The sequence below is a fragment of the Protopterus annectens genome, chromosome 10.part0, assembly GCF_019279795.1.
Source record: "Protopterus annectens isolate FY-2018-M chromosome 10.part0, PAN1.0, whole genome shotgun sequence".
In the NCBI taxonomy this organism is placed as follows: Eukaryota; Metazoa; Chordata; order Ceratodontiformes; family Protopteridae; genus Protopterus; species Protopterus annectens.
Genome location: NC_056744.1, coordinates 1,356,788,590 through 1,356,810,287, shown reverse-complemented (window position 1 = coordinate 1,356,810,287; position 21,698 = coordinate 1,356,788,590). Strand labels below are relative to the sequence as shown.

Sequence of the window (21,698 nt, the reverse complement as noted above, 5' to 3'; positions counted from 1 at the left end):
CTGAAATAGTTATTGGATGCATATCAAGACCTTCAATTAAATGCACACGCTCCTGTGAAATGTAAATTCTGTCTAGCCTAGCCCAGTTTTTCTGTCTTGGGGAACAATACGTAAATTCACTCCAAACTCCTATTACTGAATGAATATCGTCCTTGCCAAATATTTTCATAAATTTCTTCAAAAGTCTAGCCTCTTTTTTTACATTTTTCCTTCTGGACCCTCCAAACATCTTCATTGTTGCAAATCAAATTCTAGTCCCCATCTATAACTAATATTCTTTGCTGAAAAATGGATTATTTCACCCTGAATTTTCTTAAGATCCATTATAGTAGCTTTAGGTGCAACACAAATACATGCCAGTGCATTCCTTCTCCCTTGTCAGTAACCTTTTAGTACTACAAATCTACTATTATCATCTTTTTTATCCCCCTTCTATCACTACTGGAGCTCCACTTGCAATTAATACAAGCACTGTTCTTTTCCTTTGACCCAGGTATTCCTCGGAATAAGCATCCTGAAAATCCTTCTTTATCAAGTTCACATATTCAGTTCTTTCCAAGTGCGTCTCTTGTAGCATAGCTATTTGCACTCTACATTTTTAATATAGTTCACTACACTCTTTTGTATGTATCTGTGAGACCATTTACATTAAAGATAATACAGAAACTGTCACGGTTTTAAAAAGTTATTATCCTCCCTTTTACATGCAACAACCTTTTGTTGTGTCTAGTTCCAGTTTTTGTTTTACATGCATACACAGTTTGTCAGGCTGATCTTTTATACAATTATTTCTTGTCATATGCATTTGAGGGTATGTCACATCTTACAAACCTTTTTGTTTTACTGAAAGCCCACAAACAAACAAAAAAAGGCACACACAAACACAACCTCCCCCACACACACAAACCCAACACCCCCAAAATCTATTAACTTAATGCTAACACACAAAACTATGTACATTTGCCCTTCTAATAGGAACAAATATCACAAACTGACACACACACACACACGTGCGCGCGCAAACACGCACACTTGCTTTAACCTACAAGAAAGGTTATCCTTACTAAGACGCATGGTGCAGCCTGTGTTACTACTAAGTGCTGTCTGGTTTTGTCATATAGCCATCACAGCTGGGAAACATCTGAATGTTTTCAGAGAACATGGTCTCCTAACCAAATTATTTTTTTTTCTTGCCAGTCTCTCTCCACCAGACTGTAGCCAATTTCTCTATCAGATTGTCTCCATGGATATATGAGCACTAGATGCAGAATTGCTACTAAGCATACATTTATTTGCTAGAAAAAAAGCCTTATAACATTCAATATTCTTTTTCATTTACTTGCTTTCTCTTAAAACATGTTACTATATCAAGCTGCGGGCCTTAATCCTGTAATTCCCCCATGGAAGAGAGGAAAAAACACATTTATTTTTCTTTTGTCCTACTCTTTTAACCAGCCTTTTCTTCCTTTTTTTTTTTTTTTTTTTACACTGCAGTGTCTACATTTCTTGAAACTTGAACAAGGAGAAAGAGAGAAGGGAGAAAAAAAAAACAGGAGCACCTGTTTATAACTGTATCCCCATTACACTTAAAATAACTGAGAAAAGTTTACTTTATAGCATGCGAAGAAAATCATACACCACAAAAATAGTACTATTAAGTAAAAAATTGTTTTACTTACAGTTAACTTTCTTCCTCCTCTTCCCCTCCCTTAAGTATTTTTCCGAATATTACTGACATGAATTAGGGCATATGCTTTAGTCACCCGCATGTCCAACAAATTCCAAAAAAAGTCCAATATTTCCAGCTTTTCTTGTTCGGTCATATTTCAAAAATATTAACTATTACTTTGCAATCCTACGTTTGTCAATTTCCAAGTTACTGGATTTATTCTTGTTCATCTCCATCTCCCATATCCTGTCTCTGCTACACCTCCAACACACTCTTGATTCTTCTAGTCAACTCTTATGCTCCCTTCCTTCGCTCTCCATTATTTTCCAATGAAACATGAGAAAAGGTTTCACTTGTACAGTCTCTCTGTGGTCTTTATTACTAGAAAAAGAAGCAGAATCTCCTTCTGTTTCAAACTTACTTTTTGTTGGATAAACTTTTGTATTTCCTCCTTGGCACGTACTTTATCAAAAAATATTGCCCCTCCAGGAAGAAAATTTTGAAGATACCTGGCTGCAGCACTTTGAATCTCATGCCTGCTTCTCAACATTCCCTTAATTTACTCCTCTTCTGCCTGGTGTACAATGAGTAATCATTCTCCACAAATACTCTCCTGTCTCCCATTTTTAGTACCTTGTCCTTCTCCCATAGGTTTGCCAGAATCACTTCCTTCTGCTGGTAAGAAAGATCTAGGTTGCTATCTCATAGGCAGGTTTGGAGCATACACACAATATCTGCTTTCATCTAACAACTTCTGTGGAATACCAGTCCAGTTGCTTATTTGTGCTTTCAAAAAATTAATGTAGTCTGTTCATTCCAGCTTCTATGGTACAGCTGAAAATCTCAGCTTTTCTCTATGTGCTCTGTCCTTTAATTTTATTAGTTTTTGAAACATCTCTTCTTGAGCAGTCTCATATTCAGCCAGATTTTTCTTCATTTCGAGCTCTGATTTTTTGCAGTTTTATCACCTCATCTGAATATCTGTTTAAAGCTTCTTTCATTTTTTCCAGTCTTTGTTTCAATTGATATACTCCATCAGTGTCTTATATTTTCTGCTAGGTTACTGGAAGTCATATCTGGAGGTTGCACTACCTTTTGCTGAAAAGCTGCAGAACCTTTCCCAGTAAGTGTTTTTCCGCACCTTTTGTAACGGATTTTCTTTCAGTTCCTCTGTATTTCTTTCTTCCTGGCATCTAGGCAGTGCACTTACAAGCTAGTTACTGAAACTTACCCAAAAACACAAACGTCTACTGACCTTCTCTGCTGAGTTTCTGTTTTCACACTGGGAGAGCTACAATTAAGCTGTTCTTCAATGTGCAGTCATCTTGGAAGTCCGCAATTTCTGCTTTTGCAAGACATTAAGGTGAGCCGATATTACTGCTGGGAGGCTTCACTGTTACTTAGCAACTGCTGCTGCTTCTCTAGTCACTAGATTACCCTGGGAATAATATATCCTAGGTGCATTATTATTATTATTATTATTATTCTACTGTTGTTATTTTCTTTTTAAACTCAGAAGTCATTGCTGTCTACTGACCATGCCTACCTTCTGTTATATCACTCTTATCTATTTGCTATATAGTATTCAGTATGATTGCAGGTGTTGTCATTGTTCACAACCTGAAATGTTCTCCTCAAGATCCCTAATACTATTATTTATTAGACGAAAGAAAAATGGCTGACATGTCAGGATCCATGTACCTGCATACTGTAAAACCACAGCTTAGCCACTGAATGACTACACCATCAGTCATGCTGTGTAGGTTATCTGCATGTGCATTGTGCACCATCTGCTTCATGGTGCACATTGACAGACTACTTCATCAGTATTGTGCAGTTCCCCATTAAATGGGCAACTAGCTCTTTTCCTGCATTTTTTTCAGTGTAACCATCCTAGCTTAAATTCTGATGCATGGGTATAGTTTTCCTTGTTTCTCTTCTCTTTCATACATAACAATGTAGTTATGCATTAATATAAATATCAACAACACTACTATAAAAAAAATGTTGATGCACCAGCATTAAACCCATTTGTTTCTGAAGTAAAATACTAGTCAGCGGAGCACTTACTAAATTTAACAATAAAGCTGGTGTCCTTATCCAAGAACCACCTGTGCCCTCTAAGCAGACATCAGACAGAATATTTTACTCGGAGATCATCAGCCTAATAAATGAACTATCATCACAAAAACAGATTTTAAGAAATGCATAAACTTTTATGTCATTCCTAATTAGAAATTAAGCTGCAGTAGATGTGGTTTCAAAACAAACAAATAAGTAAATGAAATTCAAGAATAATTTTAGTGCAACAGACACGAGTTGTATCATTTCATTTTCTACTAGGTCATGTTACTGACTACATGAGGCAGTTTATCCTGGAGAATACAGCTTCCAGCAGCAGTTCAAAATACCGATTGAGTTTTAATCTTATAAGCTCTCCCAGAAAGTTTCACTGCATCCACTGGTGGTGATGAGCAAATAGGCACTCCAAAATTTTAAATAAGTTAAATGATAAACTGAATTACGACAAAATATATATTCATAAAAAAAAGCTATATTTGGCAAAGATAAATCAAACAATTACTTTATCATACCTGGATTAATAATAGATTTCATTTCCTTCCAAACACTGTACTGTAGAGGGCCTCGAAACACCCCCAATCTCTGGTTAGTGGACAAAGCTTTGCCTTTGGAATCAGCATTCTCTAGCATTTCTTTATGGCTCCTTTGTATAAAAACAGTATTTTATTTAGAATTGATCTCGGAGTAAATATCATGTGTCAGAAATTAGTCATAGTCAAAGATATATACCTACTCTTTAATAAGGTTTCTTGCAACCTGTGTGAGGAAAAAAAAATGGAGAACTATTTCAGGAACACAGATGAAAAAAAAAACACAAGTTGTAAAATATAGTTCTTAACTGTTCTTCAGCCACAACTGAACAGAAAATATTTGTACCGTTTTTATTTTTACACCGTGTGCCACATTTATAATAGAAAATGTGCACTCCACAGTGTTTATATAAGATAACAACACATGTTATGTGCATAAGGTATTGAAGTTTTGCTTCATGACTGACAACATGCCAGAATTTGGTGTATACAGTTTTGCAGTATTATTCATTAACTGGAAAATGGTACAACCTCTTTATATAATGCAGCTTCCTGACTCTGGATTTCTGAGGAACACTTAATATTATTATGAGGAGAATTTTTAACTTCATTGCTGAAGATGCAAGTGTTGACCTTGACATATCACTAGAAAAATTGAAATGTAATGCAGATGTCATAAGCAGTAGCTTGGTAGGGGATAATGGAAATTAGACACATATACATCACTGCACTGTAAGTGGGATGGCAACAGTCCTCCAGTGTGCACACATATGAGCACACACAAGCGCGCGCGCGCACACACACACACACGCACACACACACACGCACACACACACATGAGTAATTCAGACAGCATCACATACACTGATGAGTAATTCAGACAGCACCATCCATGTACAAGAGAAAGGAGATGGTTTGACCAGCTTGAGGTGAGGGGATGGGGAATGAGGTTGCAGGTATCACCTGTCATGCTAGATGAGACCTGGTCAAAGACTGAAGTCCCTAACAGCAGGGCCATCACAGAAATCTGTCTCAAGCACAATTTGCCTCTTCTAGTCTACCATCAATCTTTCCACAAAAATACAATTTTATTGAGAGTCATAGGCCTGGAAAGAAAACAGGGACAGGGAGAGGTGCGTCTGTTCTCATTAACAGAAGAGTACTTTACAGCTCATAAACATATTGCTAGATAAACACACCATGAACCAAACTGAGTATCATATAAATGTATCACAAGTCTCCATCTAAAAATCAATATACTCTACTATTACATCGCCCTCAAGTATCTAGTGACACTGTAGAAGACACCCTGCATTCAATCTTTGCTAAGACCAAAGGTCATAAAGTACAGTTTTGTACCTACCATAAATGTAGATGTCCGATAGGTATGCATCTGCAGTCCTTACATATGGGTTGTCCTGCCTCAGGCAGCCCTTCGGTCGGCCGGATTCCAAAGTCTGGGTCCGGCATTGGCTGATGTCGCCCTTTTCCCCGACGTCAGAGCGCCTGGGGTATAAAAACGTCAGCCGACGCCATCTTCTTCAGTTTTTCTTGCCCCAGATGCCAGGTGCCCTCCAAGGAAGGCTAAATTTGGAGAGATGAAAAAATTCCAAATATGCACAGCAATAAAAAACAAATACACCATAAAAGATAACCCCAGCTAGCTAAAATGAGGGATAGGTACCCAAGGAATACCACAGAGGGGTAGGAGGGAGGAAAAACCTGACTGCAGATGCATACCTATCGGACATCTACATTTATGGTAGGTACAAAACTGTACTATGTCCTTCAAGGATGCATCTGCAGTCCTTACATATGGGTAGAGTACCATAGCCAAGCTGGGGGTGGTAGGACCTAAGAAAAGGATGGTGTAGCTAACATGCCCTGCAGGTCTGCAGTAGCAAAGCCTGCTCTGGATCTGGAATATAAAGGCAAGTTGTAATGTTTGGAAAATGTATGCACAGAGCTCCATGTAGCAGCTTCTAAAATGTCCTTTGTAGCCACCCCTCTTAAGAAGGCTGTGGAGGTGGCTGTTGCTCTGGTGGAATGAGGCCTGATGTTAGCTGGCCCTGATGTTAGCTGGCACAGCTTTTCCATGAAAAGAGTAACAGAATCGAATGCAATTTCCTATCCATTTTGAAATTGTCTGTTTGGAAATTGGTTTTCCTTGTACACCAGCAGCATATGCTACAAAGAGTTGGTCAGATTTTCTGTAAGTCTTAGTTCTGTCCAAGTAGTAGCGCAACTGTCTGTGAATGTCCAGGGTATGCAGAAGTTTCTCTCCTTTATTTTGTGGATTTGGAAAGAAGGTAGGCAGGTGGATAGCTTGGTTCAGTGAGACCCTGGATACCACCTTTGGCATGAATGAAGGATTGGTTCTCAAAGAGACTCTGTCCTGATGGAAAATGAGAAATGGTTGTACTGCCATGAGGGCATGTAACTCAGATACTCTTCTTGCTGAGGTTATGGCCAGAAGGAAGGCAGTCTTCCAAGACAGGAATTGTAGTTCTGAAGATGCTGCTGGTTCAAAGGGGGTAGAGTTAATTTTTCCAACATGAAGTTAAGGTCCCATGTAGGCACTGGTGGTTTCCTTGGAGGGTTGATGTTTTTTATCCCTCTTAGAAACTGCCTTAGCAGAGGATGAGAAAATACAGGTGGATCAGTGTTGTACTCTGCTGAAATTGCTGAAGCATGAATTTTTATGGAAGAATAAGAAAGGCCATTATGGAGCATTTCAGCTAAGTATTCAAGGATATGTGTAATGCTCATCACTGTCGGATCTTGTCCCTTTGTGGTGCTCCAGGTTCGAAATCTTTTCCATTTTGCTGAATATGCCTTTCTTGTGGAAGGCCGCCGAGCTTCCATGATGATATCCTTTACCCTCTTGGATAGTTTATCCTGGCAAGGAGTCAAGGTATTTTCCAGGCTGTCAGCTGCAAGGTTTTTAGGCTGGAGTGCAGAGTTTTGTAATTGTGCTGTGTCAGAAGAAGTGGCCATTGTGGTAGAGGCCACGGTTCCGTGAGTGACATGCTTTTTAACAGTGGGTACCAGTGTTGTCTTGGCCGGTCCGGAGCTATCAGAATCACTTTTGGTTGCTCTGTCCTGATCTTCAGTAAGACCTTGGTCATTAATGGTAGAGGTGGGAATGCATATACTGTTAGAGCATTCTAGCTGAAGGAGAGGGCGTCCACTTTCCATGCTTGAGGATGGTATGTCCTTGTGCAGAATTTCTTCAGTTGATGGTTGTGGTGGGAGGCAAAAAGATCTATGTCCGGCCTTCCCCATGATTGTGCTATCTGAAGAAAGATGTCTGGGTGCAACATCCATTCGTGTGGATCCATGATGTTTCTGCTTAGGCTGTCTGCCAGTACATTGTCCTTTCCTGGTACGAACTGGGATTGCAACTCTATATTGAGTTTTAGGGAAAGTTCCCAAAGATTCATTGCCAGCATGCAAAGAGGGTAGGAATGGGTACCTCCTTGCTTGTTTATGTACCACATAACTGTGGTATTGTCTGTCTTTATCAGCAGGTGACCTTGTTGCAGGAAGTGTTCGAAGGCCTCAATTGAATGCATCACTGCCAGCATTTCTTTTTGGTTGATGTGCAGGCGCAATTCTTTTTGTGTCCATTGCCCTTGAATGCATCTGCCCTCCATGTGCGCTTCCCATCCATGGTCTGAGGCGTCCAGTGTAATGGTTTGGCTGATATGTGGCTTGCTGAAAGGCAGACCCTTGTTTGACTGGCTTGCTTGTGCCCACCAGAGAAATTCCTTTTGAAGGCATGGAATAAGGGGGATCAAAGCTTCTAGGCTGTGACTGTGTTGAGACCATAGACTCCTTAGGTACCATTGTAGTTTCCTCATATGCAGCCTTGCTTGTGGGATCAGAAGGATGCAAGATGCCATGAAACCCAGGGCCTGCAGGATTTTCCTTGCTGTCAGCTGGGTTTGTGTTGTCAGTTTTCTGAAATAATCCGGTAATTGTTCTTGTTTTTCTTCTGTGAGAAAAGCCATTTGGGTGTTTGTATCCAGCTTTGCACCCAGGAAAATTATTCGTTGGGATGGAACAAGTCTTGATTTCTGAATGTTGACTGTGTATCCCAAGGCCTGTAGTAGGCGGATGGCATAGTTCAAGTGTTTTACCAATGTTTGTTGGCTGTCCACGTGTATAAGGCAGTCGTCCAGGTATGGGTATATTTGAATCCCCTGAAGTCTGCAATGTGCAATTACTGATGCCAGGCATTTCGTGAATACTCTGGGCGCAGTAGATAAGCCAAAGGGCAATGCTGAGAATTGATAATGCTCTGAACCTGCAAGAAATCTGAGGTGTCTTCTGCAACTTTGTCTGATAGGGACATGCAGGTATGCCTCCTTGAGGTCTAGTGTTACCAGCCAGGACCCCTTGCCCAGCATGGGAAGGAGTTGCTGTAAGGTCAGCATTTTGAATTTTGGCACGATGAGATAAGTATTCAGTGCGGACAAGTCCAGAATAGGCCTCCATTGCTTTTCTTTTCTTGGAACAAGGAATAGTCTGGAATAAAATTCTTGGCCTTGTTCTGTGAAAGGAACCTTTTCTATTGCCTTCATTTTTAGTAGGTTGGAAATTTGCTTGAATGCCTCTGCCCTTTGATTTGGTGGCAGGTTTGGCATGCCTTCTCTTTTTGGTAATGTATGAAAATGGAATCTGTATCCTTGGTCTATTATTTGCAGTATCCATGTGTCCTTTGTAATACTGTGCCAATTTTCTGAGAATAAAGATAGCTTTCCACCCAAAGGTGCTTCCAATTGAGCCCTGGTTGGCGGAGTCAAAGTCAAGTCATTGAGATTGTCCTTGTGCAGTAGTTGTAGGTCCTGCATTACCTCTCTGGTTAGGAGTCTGCCATTGACGTCCTCTGTAGGAGCCTCGAGCTTGCCCTCTACCTCTGGCACATCTGTTTTTGCCTCTTTGAAATCTGTCTGTGTCTGGAAAGGACCAATTCTTAGAAGGCCAATTTCTGCTGAATCTTGGTGGTTGGACCTGGAGAAAATCTTTGACTGTTTGTACTGATTTAGCCTTTTCCTCAAATTTCTTTAAGACCTCTTGAGCCGTGGAACCAAATAACTTTTGTTTTTCCAGAGGTGCATCCAGAAGCTTTGCTTTAACATGATCTGGCAGTGTTTGTTCCTTCAGCCAAGCATGTCTACGTATGACTGCACCTGTCATTGCTGACCTACATGAAGCTTCCAATGCATCATAACCACACTGTAAGAAATGGTTGCTAACCTGCTGGGAGTTATGCACCAGATCCTGAAGCGCCTTGCGATCTAGGGGTTCAGGTGAGGTTAGTTTTTTATGCAATTCATCTAACAGATACTCTTGATACTGTATCATATGGAATTGACAATTTAATGCTCTCATAGAAAGTGTGGAAGAAGTATACACTTTTTTACCCCATCTCTCTAAAGCCCTGGATTCCCTTTCAGAAGGAAGTGGATTCTTAGTAGTGGTGGTTTTAACCCCTTTATGGCCCTGTGAAATAGTTTCTGGGTCAGCAGAGTGGCCCTTGTAAAGGTATAGGTGAGAGTCCGGGACCCTGTAGTACCTGTCAGGTTTGACCGGAGCCTGAGGAAGGGAGTCACGGGAAATACTAGACTCAGAGTACACATCTTATATAACAATCAAAACAGGAGGAATAGCCAAAGGTCTATGCCGAGGTAAATGCAATAAAGTCCTTATCCTCTTCCTGGAATCAGAGAATTCCTGGCCTTGCCATTTGAAATGCTCTCTCATGGAGTGAAGGGTCTCCCCAAAGGAAAACTCTTCAGGGGGGGAAGCAGAGGGAATAGATTCCTCTGCATCAGAATCCTCGAAGGCCGGAAGGGCCTCCTCCTGGTAGTCTGAATGGGCAGAGTCATCTGAGGCCTCATCAGAGGACTGGAGATCTGTCTGCTCAACCCTGGGCCTTTTGCCTGGAGGTGGTTGAGAGCCCCTGTCTGGATGTGGCTGAGAGCCCCTGATTAAGGAAATAAGGTCTTCAGCCAAACTTAAAATTTGGCTGTTTAGCAGCTTTAGCACGTGTAAAGGCCTTAATGGACATGGATACAGGAGGCCTGGCTGCCCCACGTGCTGGAGTAGTTTTATCAACAGAAATGGTGTCGGATATTTCCTGAGCACTGGTTTCAGAAGGAAATTCTATGACCGACTCAGTGGTGGCCTCCGGTACCGAAGTTACCAGTTGTGCGGTGTCGTCGGTCAGAAGCAGTAGAGATTCGGCTTCAGCAGAGACCGAGACACTCGCGGTAGGCCTAGGCATGGAGTCGGCCGAAACCGCGGACCGCGTGTGTCGGTCCTTATCCTTCCCTTTTTTTGGGTAAATGAGCTGTCGGAAGCTCCGACGGCATGATAAGACAATTTTTCCCCAAAATATTCCTCTGCAAACTCTGCCCAACGCCTAAGAGTGCGTTTATTGAAGGAAGCACAGGCTGTACAGGCCGAGACGTCGTGGTCTGGGTCTAGGCAGGGTAAGCAGTAAGAGTGGAAATCCTTATGAGGTATTTGTTTCCCACAAATTAAACAATTATTAACTTTAACCGTTTGATCTGACATCGGCTGAGGCAAGAAAGAGTCCCCAATGGGGTACTTAGCTTTTTTGAAGACTTTGGTAGCTGAAATCACAGGAGCTGTCCGACCGGCATTTGCGAACTGCTTCTGCTTCGGGCGCCGCGCGGCAAGAAAGACTGAAGAAGATGGGGTCGGTTGACGTTTTTATACCCCAGGCGTTCTGACGTCAGGGAAAAGGGCGACATCAGCCTACGCCAGACCCAGACTTTGGAATCCGGCCGACCGAAGGGCTGCCTGAGGCAGGACAACCCATATGTAAGGACTGCAGATGCATCCTTGAAGGACATCACTACTGTGTTAAGAGATTTTAATATTCAGTGGTATAATAAGTCGCATTCAGCCCATTACCCATGTCTCCTACGTACAGTTCGCAACAGTCTATTACCTTACCAACCCATGTTAGGACACCACATAATTCCTGAATGGATACTAACCAATTTGCCTAGTAGGAAGACACCCCAGTCATGCAGCAGCCCATTATAGGTGACTATTACTCAGTTATCACAAGTTATAAGCAAAGAACTCTAACCCACCAAGAACATTTTTTTTTTAAATATTTGAAAACAAGGAACTAACTTTTCCTACAATCTGATGAAAGCCTACACACAAACAAAATCTATTTTCCACAAAACCGTATCTATAAGGCATCACTAATCTACATGGCTTACATGTCATAACTTAATTAAAAACACAGACTGGTCAAATTTAAGACATCAGGAAACAATACTCAGCTAAGGTCTCTTTCATGAAGGAAAGCAACTAAACTCTTTTAGGACCAAAGAAAAAAACTTTTGGAGGGAAATCAATAATCCCTATAAAACTCGTATTTGTTTTAAAGAATGATGAATTATCGATTTCTGCTACACATGAAGTGCCTTCTCCAAATTGTTAGCCAACTTTTATTATTTATTTACATTTGCTAACCAGGTAGTGTCCGGCTGGGCAAGAAGCCCTTTTTCAGCGGAGACCCAGGGAGAAACTCTCCTGAACAGTGCAATCAGTTAACATTTACAAAAAAATTAACTAAAACAGATGATAAAAAACATTTTTACATATGGGAGAAATAGTCAAGACACATTAATACCAAAATAGAAATATACAAGTTCCAGCAGAGAAAGAGCTGTGTCCGTCAGGAAAAAGGAAAACAGCAAGGGTTTACAGCATTAGTCGCTTAAGAGAGAAAAAAATGGTACAAGAGAAAGGAGGATGTGAAATACTAGGAAAGAGCCAACAAGTCAGGAGCATAACAGGGGCAGAGTCATTTGCTATTCAGATAAACTCTTAGGCATTTTTTAAATGAGGATAAGTTGGGGTTGTTTTAGATGTGCTGAGGAAGAGCATTCCAGACCTTAGTTATTTTATGGGAGTAATGGAAGTCACCATGACAGTTATGAGACTGGGTAACTAAGCATTAGTCTGTGATCTACAGTTTGGTTGAACCAGGGCTGAGTGTGCAGGGCAATTGCTGGGATAATGTATTATTTTGTGGGCAAAAGTAAGTTGGTTTAGTTTTAATAGGTTTAGTAATTCCAACCAGTTGAAAAAAAAAAGCTTTACATTGCAGGAGACAAACAAATTAATAAAGCACACCCATTCATATAACTGAAGGGTACCCATTGAAATTCAAAGGACAGTCATTGTCATCCTCAGAACAGCTGACGTACAACTGTGAATATGTATGGGGCAATATACTTTAGGACAAGGTTGTGGTGTCTCTCAGAAATCCCTTCTGCTCCATGGTACCTAGTTATCAAAGTTAGTGGATATATTTAGCAGGGTGTGGAGGCGCATCTTTCCATACTAGTGAGGTGCAAGGAGGAGAAGCCCCCACTTGCAAAAAAACATTTAAAAAAAAAAAGAGTGACAATAAGTTTTAGAATTCACTGTTTATTTGGATCTGAAACACAGTTTAGGTTTTGATGCGTCTTATTATTCACAGTTTTAGACCTCTCACTTTTGGTTTAGAGCTAGGACTGGCCAGGTATTGATGGACTTTGTCCAAAATTTATGAAATTATTTAACACTTTTACCAACACCATCATTATCACCCCCCTTTAAAAGTTATTAACAATAGAATTCAAATATTTCTGGAAAACACCTGTTATATTCTACATAACTATACCACATGTATGCAACACCAAATCTAACCAGAGAAAGTAATTTTGTTCCACTTAATGGACATGTTGATTGCCATAATCTTCTTCAACATTCCAAAAGTTTTAGAAAAGGGCATAGTACCCCCACCAGTTTTTTCCCTATTCAGAACTACCTCAAGTATGGAGGAAGGAATAGCCACCGGATCAAAAGCGTACCCACTGGATCAATATATTTGTAGACCTCAATAAGACATCCAACTTTATATTCCACCAGCTTTTAATAAGGGAGCTTAAAGACAACAAAAGGAATACAACAGGCTTAGAATGATTCTCTGGCTACCAAAAATGGTCATAGTTACAAAGATCACACCAGTCACCTCCTTTAAATTTCTCAAAGAGATTCCACAAAGGTCCTTTGTTATAAACCACTTTTATTAACACATGGAAAACACCACATGTAATGAGATGATTACTAAATACCACATGTAATGAGATGATCACTACACTGGATGTATGTCTGGGATTACTAAATACCACATGTAATGAGATGATCACTACACTGGATGTATGCCTGGGATTACTAAATACCACATGTAATGAGATGATCACTACACTGGATGTATGCCTGGGATTACTAAATCTAACATCCAAAATGATCTCCTCATACTCCTCTCCTGGCTTGAGGCTAAGCAGATCACACTTAGCATCAGGAAATCTAAAGTCATGCTATTTGTTACCTTGGCAGGACCTCCCAGGTGGAACATGAGTGGTGCATTGGTATTCTGAGAGTGCAGCTCTAAGTATCTTAGTATAGTACTTAACACAGCTATCTCTTTTAATAATTAAGCTGACATGTATCAAAAGAAAATTTACTTTATACTAAAAGAATGCTAGGTTTTAAAATATCTAACAAACATTTTAGTTGGAAAATGTGTTCTCTTACAAATAAAGGAGGATGGATTTCTCTCTCGATACAACCAAATGCTAACAAAACTATATTACAGGCATTCTTTAACACAAACTGCCATTGGTTCTCATTCCCAAAAAGGAGCATTGTCACTCTGACTGCGGCAGAGTGTTCCTCCATTAATTATAGGATGCCTTCATCCTTGAAATTCTCATCTATAAATTTCTAGACCTTAACAACTATCCATCATTAAAACCCATGCTATTATTTTCAATCAAGAATTCTCCAAATATATATATATATATATATATATATATATATATATATATATATATATATATATATATTTAGGTTTACTATCAGGCAAATCTGCAATACAAATTGTGGCCTGCTACAGATCACCCTCCATTTGTGGCCTGCTACAGATCACCCTCCATGACCCAGGACCACCACTCCGCCTTTCTGGAGACACTGGAAAACATGAAGGTCCTACCGAACACCCTGATACTGGGCGATTTCAATTACCCTACTGTTAACTGGGAAAACTACTCAAGTACAATCTCCCAGGTCCAGTGCTTCCTGGAATTTATCAACTCAAATGCCCTGGATCCGCTGGTAAACTCCCCAACCAGAAGTGAAAACATATTGGGCCTGGTCATCACCAACCTGGGCGACATGTGTACCACACCGGAGGTCAACTCGTCGCTGATTAGATCAGATCATAAACTAATCAATCTGGAGGTCCACACCACCACCTCCAACTAAGGAAACCACAGTGAAAAAATTTTCTATAGCAAACTTCACCTTACTTAAGACAAGAGGTGGTAAGTTTCACAGCCCCCATGCTAAAGGATAACAGTGTCCAAGATGCAGGAACCTTTACAAATGCACTCTATGAGCACCTACAAAGATGCATGGCTCGTGCCATCCCTAGCAAAACCAAGACTCACTCCCCTAAGAGAAGGAAACCAGTCTGGTAGACCCCTGCCATAAACAGGCTATACAATAGGAGGAGGAAACTCGTTCAGAAAAAAAGCAAATCAAGAAGGAAAGACATCCCTGATCAGTATCAGTAAGAAACTAGAGGTCCCTCATAAAATCCTCCAAGGCTAACTTCAAAAGAAAAATAGCCAAGGATTCGAAAGATAACCACAAAGCCTTCTTTAGCTATATCAAGAATCTAAGGGGCAACTCACAGATATGCTCTGAGCTAGTGCAAAATAGCACAAAATATACTGAAACCACTGATATTGCCGACATCCTGGCAGATTCAGTGCAAACTTCACCTCCCCTCTCACCCCCAAAAGGGCCACAACAAGTGTAGTGTCCCAGAAATCACAGGTGAAAACAGCCCTTTCAAAAGCCAAAAGCACAGCGTCAATGGGGCCAGATGGTGTCCCAGGCTGCGTCTTGCACGAGCTACAGAACGAACTAATACCCCACCTAAACACACTGTTCAACCTCAGCCTCTCCACAGGCTACGTGCCCATAGAATGGCGCACAGCAATGGTTATTCCGCTCCACAAAGTAGGGGCCACAACTGACCCTGGTAACTATCGCCCTATAAGCCTGACTAGCCTGGTTTGCAAGGCTATGAAGTGCATCATCATGGAACTCATTAACAAAGACATTGGGAATCTCCAAACACTTGACCTGACCCAGTTCGGCTTTGTTAAGGACAGATCATGCCTACTAAACCTAGCTGACTTCCTCGAGAAAGTCACCAAGGCCATAGATGAGGGGAAGGTAGTTCACACAGCCTACCTTGACCTCGCCAAAGCTTTTGATACCATTCCCCACTTGGGAATTATAGAAAAAAACTCACCAGCCTGAACATAAACCCCTATGTCACGAGATGGGTTGCCAACTGGCTTACAGACAGAATTCACACGGTAAGAATAGCGACCTTCAGGTCTGACTCTAAACCAGTCACAAGTGGTGTCCCACATGGCTCGGTCCTGGGACCCCTACTGTTCAGCATATACTTTTCAGAAGTACAGGCAAACACAGGAGGACTATGGCTAACCAAGTTCGCCGATGACTGCAAACTGGGAGTCATAACTGACTCTCCAGCCGACACGGACATTCTCCAAAAGGACCTTACTGAGATGGACACCTGGTTTCAAAGACACAGTCTCAAGCTAAATGCCAAAAAATGCATAGTCATAGGTTGGTACTAGGCTATCAGCCCTAGAGCCTATGCAAGCCTAGCCATAACAAATTCCCTGAATATTTCTTCCCACAATATTTACTTCTCTGGACCCCTGTCTAGCAGGGCGACTGACATGATCCCCGGGGTGAATTTTCTATCTCCCATCCAATCAAGGTTCCTTTTGGAGAGGGCCAAGGAGGCGCTCTGCTTGACATGTATGGGCAAGTCTATTCCAAAGTATGGGGAGTCTCTGGGTCAGGAACCTATCCCTCCAGCATGTTTTTTTCATTGTTATGACAAGGTTTAGATCCCTGGAGCATGTGGCTCTGAGGGATTGGGATTTCTTTAAGTGGAGCATGTCCAACAGCTCAGGGCTTGACATGGCCTTGTATGTTAAGCAGAGATTGCCTCTGCATAGACGATATGCCACAGAGTATAGCTGGAGTTTATTTTAGACGGTCAGCATATGGCATCTGCTTTAGGCCTGTGATTCTTTTAGTGAGCTATTTCTGTGGCCTTTCCAGCTGTTGCAGAGGTCTAGTGAGGTACATACCAAATGAGGCATTATACTCTATAATGGGTCTAATGAGGGATGAGTACAGTGGGACAATGACCTCCTTTTTTCTGGATGAAAAGCCCTTAGTGATGAGGTGTGCACATAGGATTTCCTGACTGTTGTGGCTATGTGGTTATCGAAAGTGAGACCACTGTCCACCTGTGTCCTTAAGTCTCTCATCACACTTTCGATGTTTAGTGTCCTGCCACCTATGTGGTAATTCATGGGTACATGTTTTTATCCAAAGGGGATAACTATACATTTCTTGGCATTCAGCTTGTGCCCATGGCTCTGGCACCAGGCATCTGTTTCTGTAAGACCCTTTTGTAGAATATCCACATCATTTGGGGATTCAATAATGGCTCCCAGTTTGCAGTCATCTGCGAACTTTGTTAGCCAGAGTCCCTTAGTGTTGGCCTGTACTTCAGAGAAGTAGATGCCAAACAAGAGTGGTCCCAGGACTGAACCCTGAGGTACTCCACTTGTCATTTGTCTGGAGCTGGATTTGGAGTCCGCTACTTTTACAGTCTGGGTTCTGCCAGTAAGCGAGCGACGTAGGGATTTATGCCCAGCTTAGTAAGTTTATCTATGATTCCAAAACGGGGGATGGTGTTGATGGCCTTGGTGAGGTCCAGATAGGCTGTGTGGACCGCCTTACCCTCATCCACAGCTCTGGAGACTGATTCAAAGAAGTCAATCAGATTCAGGAGACAAGATTGGCCCTTCACAAACCCAAACTGGGTGGGGTCCAGTGTTTGAAGGTTGCCAATGTCTTGGTTTATAAGTTCCATGATAATGCATTCCATGCCCTTGCAGATCAGGCTTGTCAGACTGATGGACGGTAGTTCCCGGGATCCAAGGCGGATCCTCCCTTGTGGAGCGGGATAACTGTAGCTGTGCGCCACTCAGTGGGCACGAAGCCTGAGGTGAGGCTATGATTAAACATGACACATAGGTGAGGTGCCAGTTCATTTTGCAGTTCATGTAGTACACACCCTTGGATGTCATCTGGTCCCATGGATGCTGTATTCTTAGCTTTAGAGAGTGCGGTTTCTGCCTGTGTGGCAGAGATTATTGGAATTTGGCAATCTTTTGGTATTGAGATGGGCCCTTTAGGAGGTGAGAGGGGGTGAAGTTGGCACTAAAATCGATCTGCCAGGATATTGGAAATATCCTTGGGATCAGAATATTTAATGCCATTCTGTTGTAGCTCAGAGCAGATCTGAACATTGCCATTTAGATTCTTGACATAAGTATAGAATGCCTTGTGGTTGTCTTTGGAATCTCTGGCAATTTTATTTTCGTAACTAGCTTTTGAGGATTTTATGAGGGATCTCAGCTTCTTCCTGAGGCTGGTGAGGGAGTTTTTTGCATCCTGGGATTTTCCTCTTTTCTGCAACAGTTTCTTCCTTCTGTTGTATAGTTTGTTTATAGCAGGGGACCACCAGATTGGCTTCTTTTTTGGAGAAGAGCATCTTGGTTCTATTTGGGATGGCACGATTCATGCATGAGTGGATGTGCTCATACAGTGCCTTAGTGTAGGATTCAGCAGTCAAACTTCCAGATCCCGTCTGCGTGGGTGTTGGAAAGTTTGTCACTTCTGACTTCAGTAGCATGAAGTTGGCTTTGGAGAAGTTTAAGGAGGTTTCCTTACTGGGGGGGGGGGGGGGGTGAGGGTGGGATGTGGATGTCAAAGGTGATTTGCTTATGGTCAGACCTGACCAATGAGGGGGGGGGTGACCACTAGTGTGGAGCATCTATCTCCCATGTTGGTAATGACCAGGTCTAGGATAATGGAGCCCCTGGTGGGACAATGAATTAGTTGATCCAGGGCACTGGAATTTATGAATTCCAAGAACCGTTGGGAAAAGGAGTTGGTACCCGAGTAGTTTTCCCAATTAATGGCAGGGTAGTTGAAATCACCCAGTATTAGGGTGTTTGGTTGTATTTTAATATTTTCCAGTATGTTTAGAAAGGTGTAGTGAGAATCTTGGGGCATGGTGGGGGATCTGTAGCAAGCTACAATTTGTATTGCAGTCTTACCTAGTGTTAGTTGCACCTGGAGAATTTCAGATGCATTGTGTTGGGCAACTAGCCTGGAGGTGTGAATATCCTTGGTGAATATGGACACTCCTCCACCTTTAGTGTTTTGGTCTTGGTTTTGTGGCCGAAAAGTGTCGTAAGAATTGTAGCCTGGTATTGCAGGGGTGTTCTCTGGAGCCTTGAACCAGTTCTCAGTTACTGCACAGATATCGATGTTCTCCATTTTTAGAAGTGCCTCGAGAGAGTGCATTTTGAGGTTTAGACTTCTAGCATTGAGTAGCATTACCTTCAGATTTTGCATGCTTGTATCTGTTACGGTGGTGGTTTTATCGTTTGAACCTTGCCTAACAAAGGCACTATAGGGGTGGCAAGAGCTTTAGCCAGTAACCTGAATCCCAGGGGTGACCGGTGCAGACCATCTCTGGCAAAGCATCGTGGTTTGTCGATGTCTTCCCAAGCAGACAAATAATGGATCCCCTTTGAATGACACCAGAAGCTTAGCCAATTGTTGAAGTCAATCATTTTGTCCTTATACTGTGGTATCATTCTGGTGTCATCCCGTTTGGGAAAAACAAAACACCCATGAATTACCACATAGGTGGAAGCCCCCTTAATACAGAAGAGGTAATAAGAGATCTGGGGACCCAGGCAGATAGTAATCTCTCCTTTGACAATCATATTGCCAAAGTAGTTAGGAAATCCTTCTATGTAGCCCATCTAATTACTAAAGGGTTTGCATCTAGAAATAAAGAGGTTATAGTGCCACTCTACTCGTCAATCATCAGACCCATCATAGAGTACAATGCCCCATTTGGGATGTACCTCACAAGACACTTCCAACAGCTGGAAAGACCGCAAAAGTACCTCACCAAGAGGATTACTGGCCTCAAACATATGTCCTATGCAGCCCAATTGGAAAAACTCCAGCTGTACTCAGTCGCATATCGCTTACTCAGAGGTAATCTCTGCCTGACTTACAAAGCCATGTCCAACTCAGAATTGATGAACATGCTCCACCTAAAGAAATCCAAGTCACTGCAAGCCACTCGCTCTAGTGAGCGAAACCTCGCAACAACAATAAATAGAACATGCTGGAGGGACAGATTCCCGTCACAGAGACTCCCCATGCTTTGGAACAAACTTCCTAACTACATTAGGCAGAGCCCATCACTAACACTCCAAGAGAAACCTTGACAAGTGGATGGGTAACAGAAAATACACCCGAGATCACTTCATTGGCTCTTCTTGACAGAGGCTCAAGAGCTCAAAAGCTGACACACTCTGGCTAGGCTTATAAATGCGCTCAGGCAGATAGTATCATAGGTAGGCACTAGGCTATCATAAGACTGACATTCATAATGTAAAGCTATTAATTACTTTCCCTAATCATTTCACTGAAATTCAGATGCAATTGGTCAGAATATCGAAATAAACCCTGTGTGCGAAAATTCAAATTTAAATTGAATATGTGCAAATCCTCCTTTCACCGATCATGTTTAGCATGAAATAGCAATTCCCGAACACATGTTATCGGCCGCATTGTTATAAAATGCGCATATTGATGTGATTTGTGAAAGAAGCCCTTAACATAAATAGTACCATTCACAGAAAATGCTGTATACTTCATCCACCATCCAGTGCGAAGTGAACATGTTGAAAACATGCAACAGAAATAGGACATGCATCCAGTTAAATTTGCAGATATGAAAGTAACGGTTGTTACTATATAGAAGGTAGTAGTATATGTGCTAACGCTGCACTTTAAATCCGTGTGTAACTGTTAGAATGAGTAGCGCAGAGCAGCTAGTTTAGCTAGTCAACGTGAGGTCATCTCATCCCTGCATTCTAATAGTCACATAAACTGGGATTCTTTATCATGTAATAGTCTACTTTTAGGTGATGATGGCACACATGACAGTAAACAACTTTTCAAATCTTCCACATGATTTTGTTCTAAATGGATGGTATGGAAGACATCCATGATAAACAACTGTTTTTTTGCATAGTAGGCTTCATCACCGCCAATGCCATCCCTCCACTGTATTCTGGCTTCTCAGATACCCCCGTAAGCAAGTTTACCAATGGTTCCAGAATGGCACGTCAAACAATGGAGGCAGTATTTCACAAGTAGCACTTCTTATGCCATACCTTCTTGGTCGCCCTAGAATATAATTGTTATGGAAAAAAAAATCACATAATGGTCATCCAGCATCAGGTAAGTCACTGTAATGTCCTCCAAAGTAGATAGGACTGAATCGAGTGATACGAATGCTAAAGCAGGTATCCACTTACAAAGTAGTGCAAATTGTGCATCATTTCCGAATGAAGATGCCAACCTCAACTTCTGTATTTGGCGCCACAGCAGCTGGCAAAGATGGAACCAGCAACCCTTAGGCATACTTTCAGGGAAATTCCTAGATATACAATTCACTGCCCTTTTTTAAAATCACTTAAAATCATATTTGGTTTTAAGTCAAGTTGGAAATCCCTGCATAGTTGGATGACTGCCTTCCAGAATTAATCATAACATTCTTCAGTCTTTAAAGGCAGTATGCCATACACCACAGGGATAACCTTGCCTTCAGGTGTTCCTGGGATGCTGCAATGGATGGAGTACACCTGTGCTAATAGGAAAGGTGCCATCTACCACTATAAATTCAGATGTGCAAAGCATGCGCAAGTTACCCTCAGTTGCCAGTATGACAGTATTGATTGAATTACTGGTGGTGTGTGTGTGTGTGTGTGTGTGTGTGTGTGTGTGTGATAACAATGAATGTGCCATTTTTTACTGGAAGCATCTCTGCCGTCAGCTATGTGAGGGACTTCATAGGCTACGGCACAAGAATAGAATGGCAAGTATGTGTAGCCTGAACAGTTTGCTTGAGGACATCTGTATTTGGTAAACTAGTAACTACATCACTAAATGTTCCTGCCAAAACTTCGCTAACTATCCTACATGGATCTTCCAGGGTTTACTCTGCTCTCTGCTGTATAGCCTGCTGTACCTTCCTTTCCTCACGTTGTACTATGTCTGGTCCATGAAAATGGGAAGTACTCTTTTCC

At 41.7% G+C, this 21,698-nt stretch overlaps 1 protein-coding gene across 3 annotated transcripts in view; it reads right to left on the bottom strand.

The window, feature by feature from the left end:
* The window catches only part of LOC122813597 (zinc-binding protein A33-like), a 104,733-nt gene that overhangs the window by 17,366 nt on the left and 65,669 nt on the right, over nt 1-21,698 (bottom strand). For all 3 annotated transcript variants that reach the window (XM_044086007.1, XM_044086009.1, XM_044086008.1), the window contains 2 exons: nt 4,485-4,507; nt 4,264-4,394 (listed from right to left, as the gene is read on the bottom strand). In XM_044086007.1, the coding sequence (XP_043941942.1) occupies nt 4,264-4,394; nt 4,485-4,507 (154 nt within the window). The remainder of the gene's footprint in view (nt 1-4,263; nt 4,395-4,484; nt 4,508-21,698) is intronic.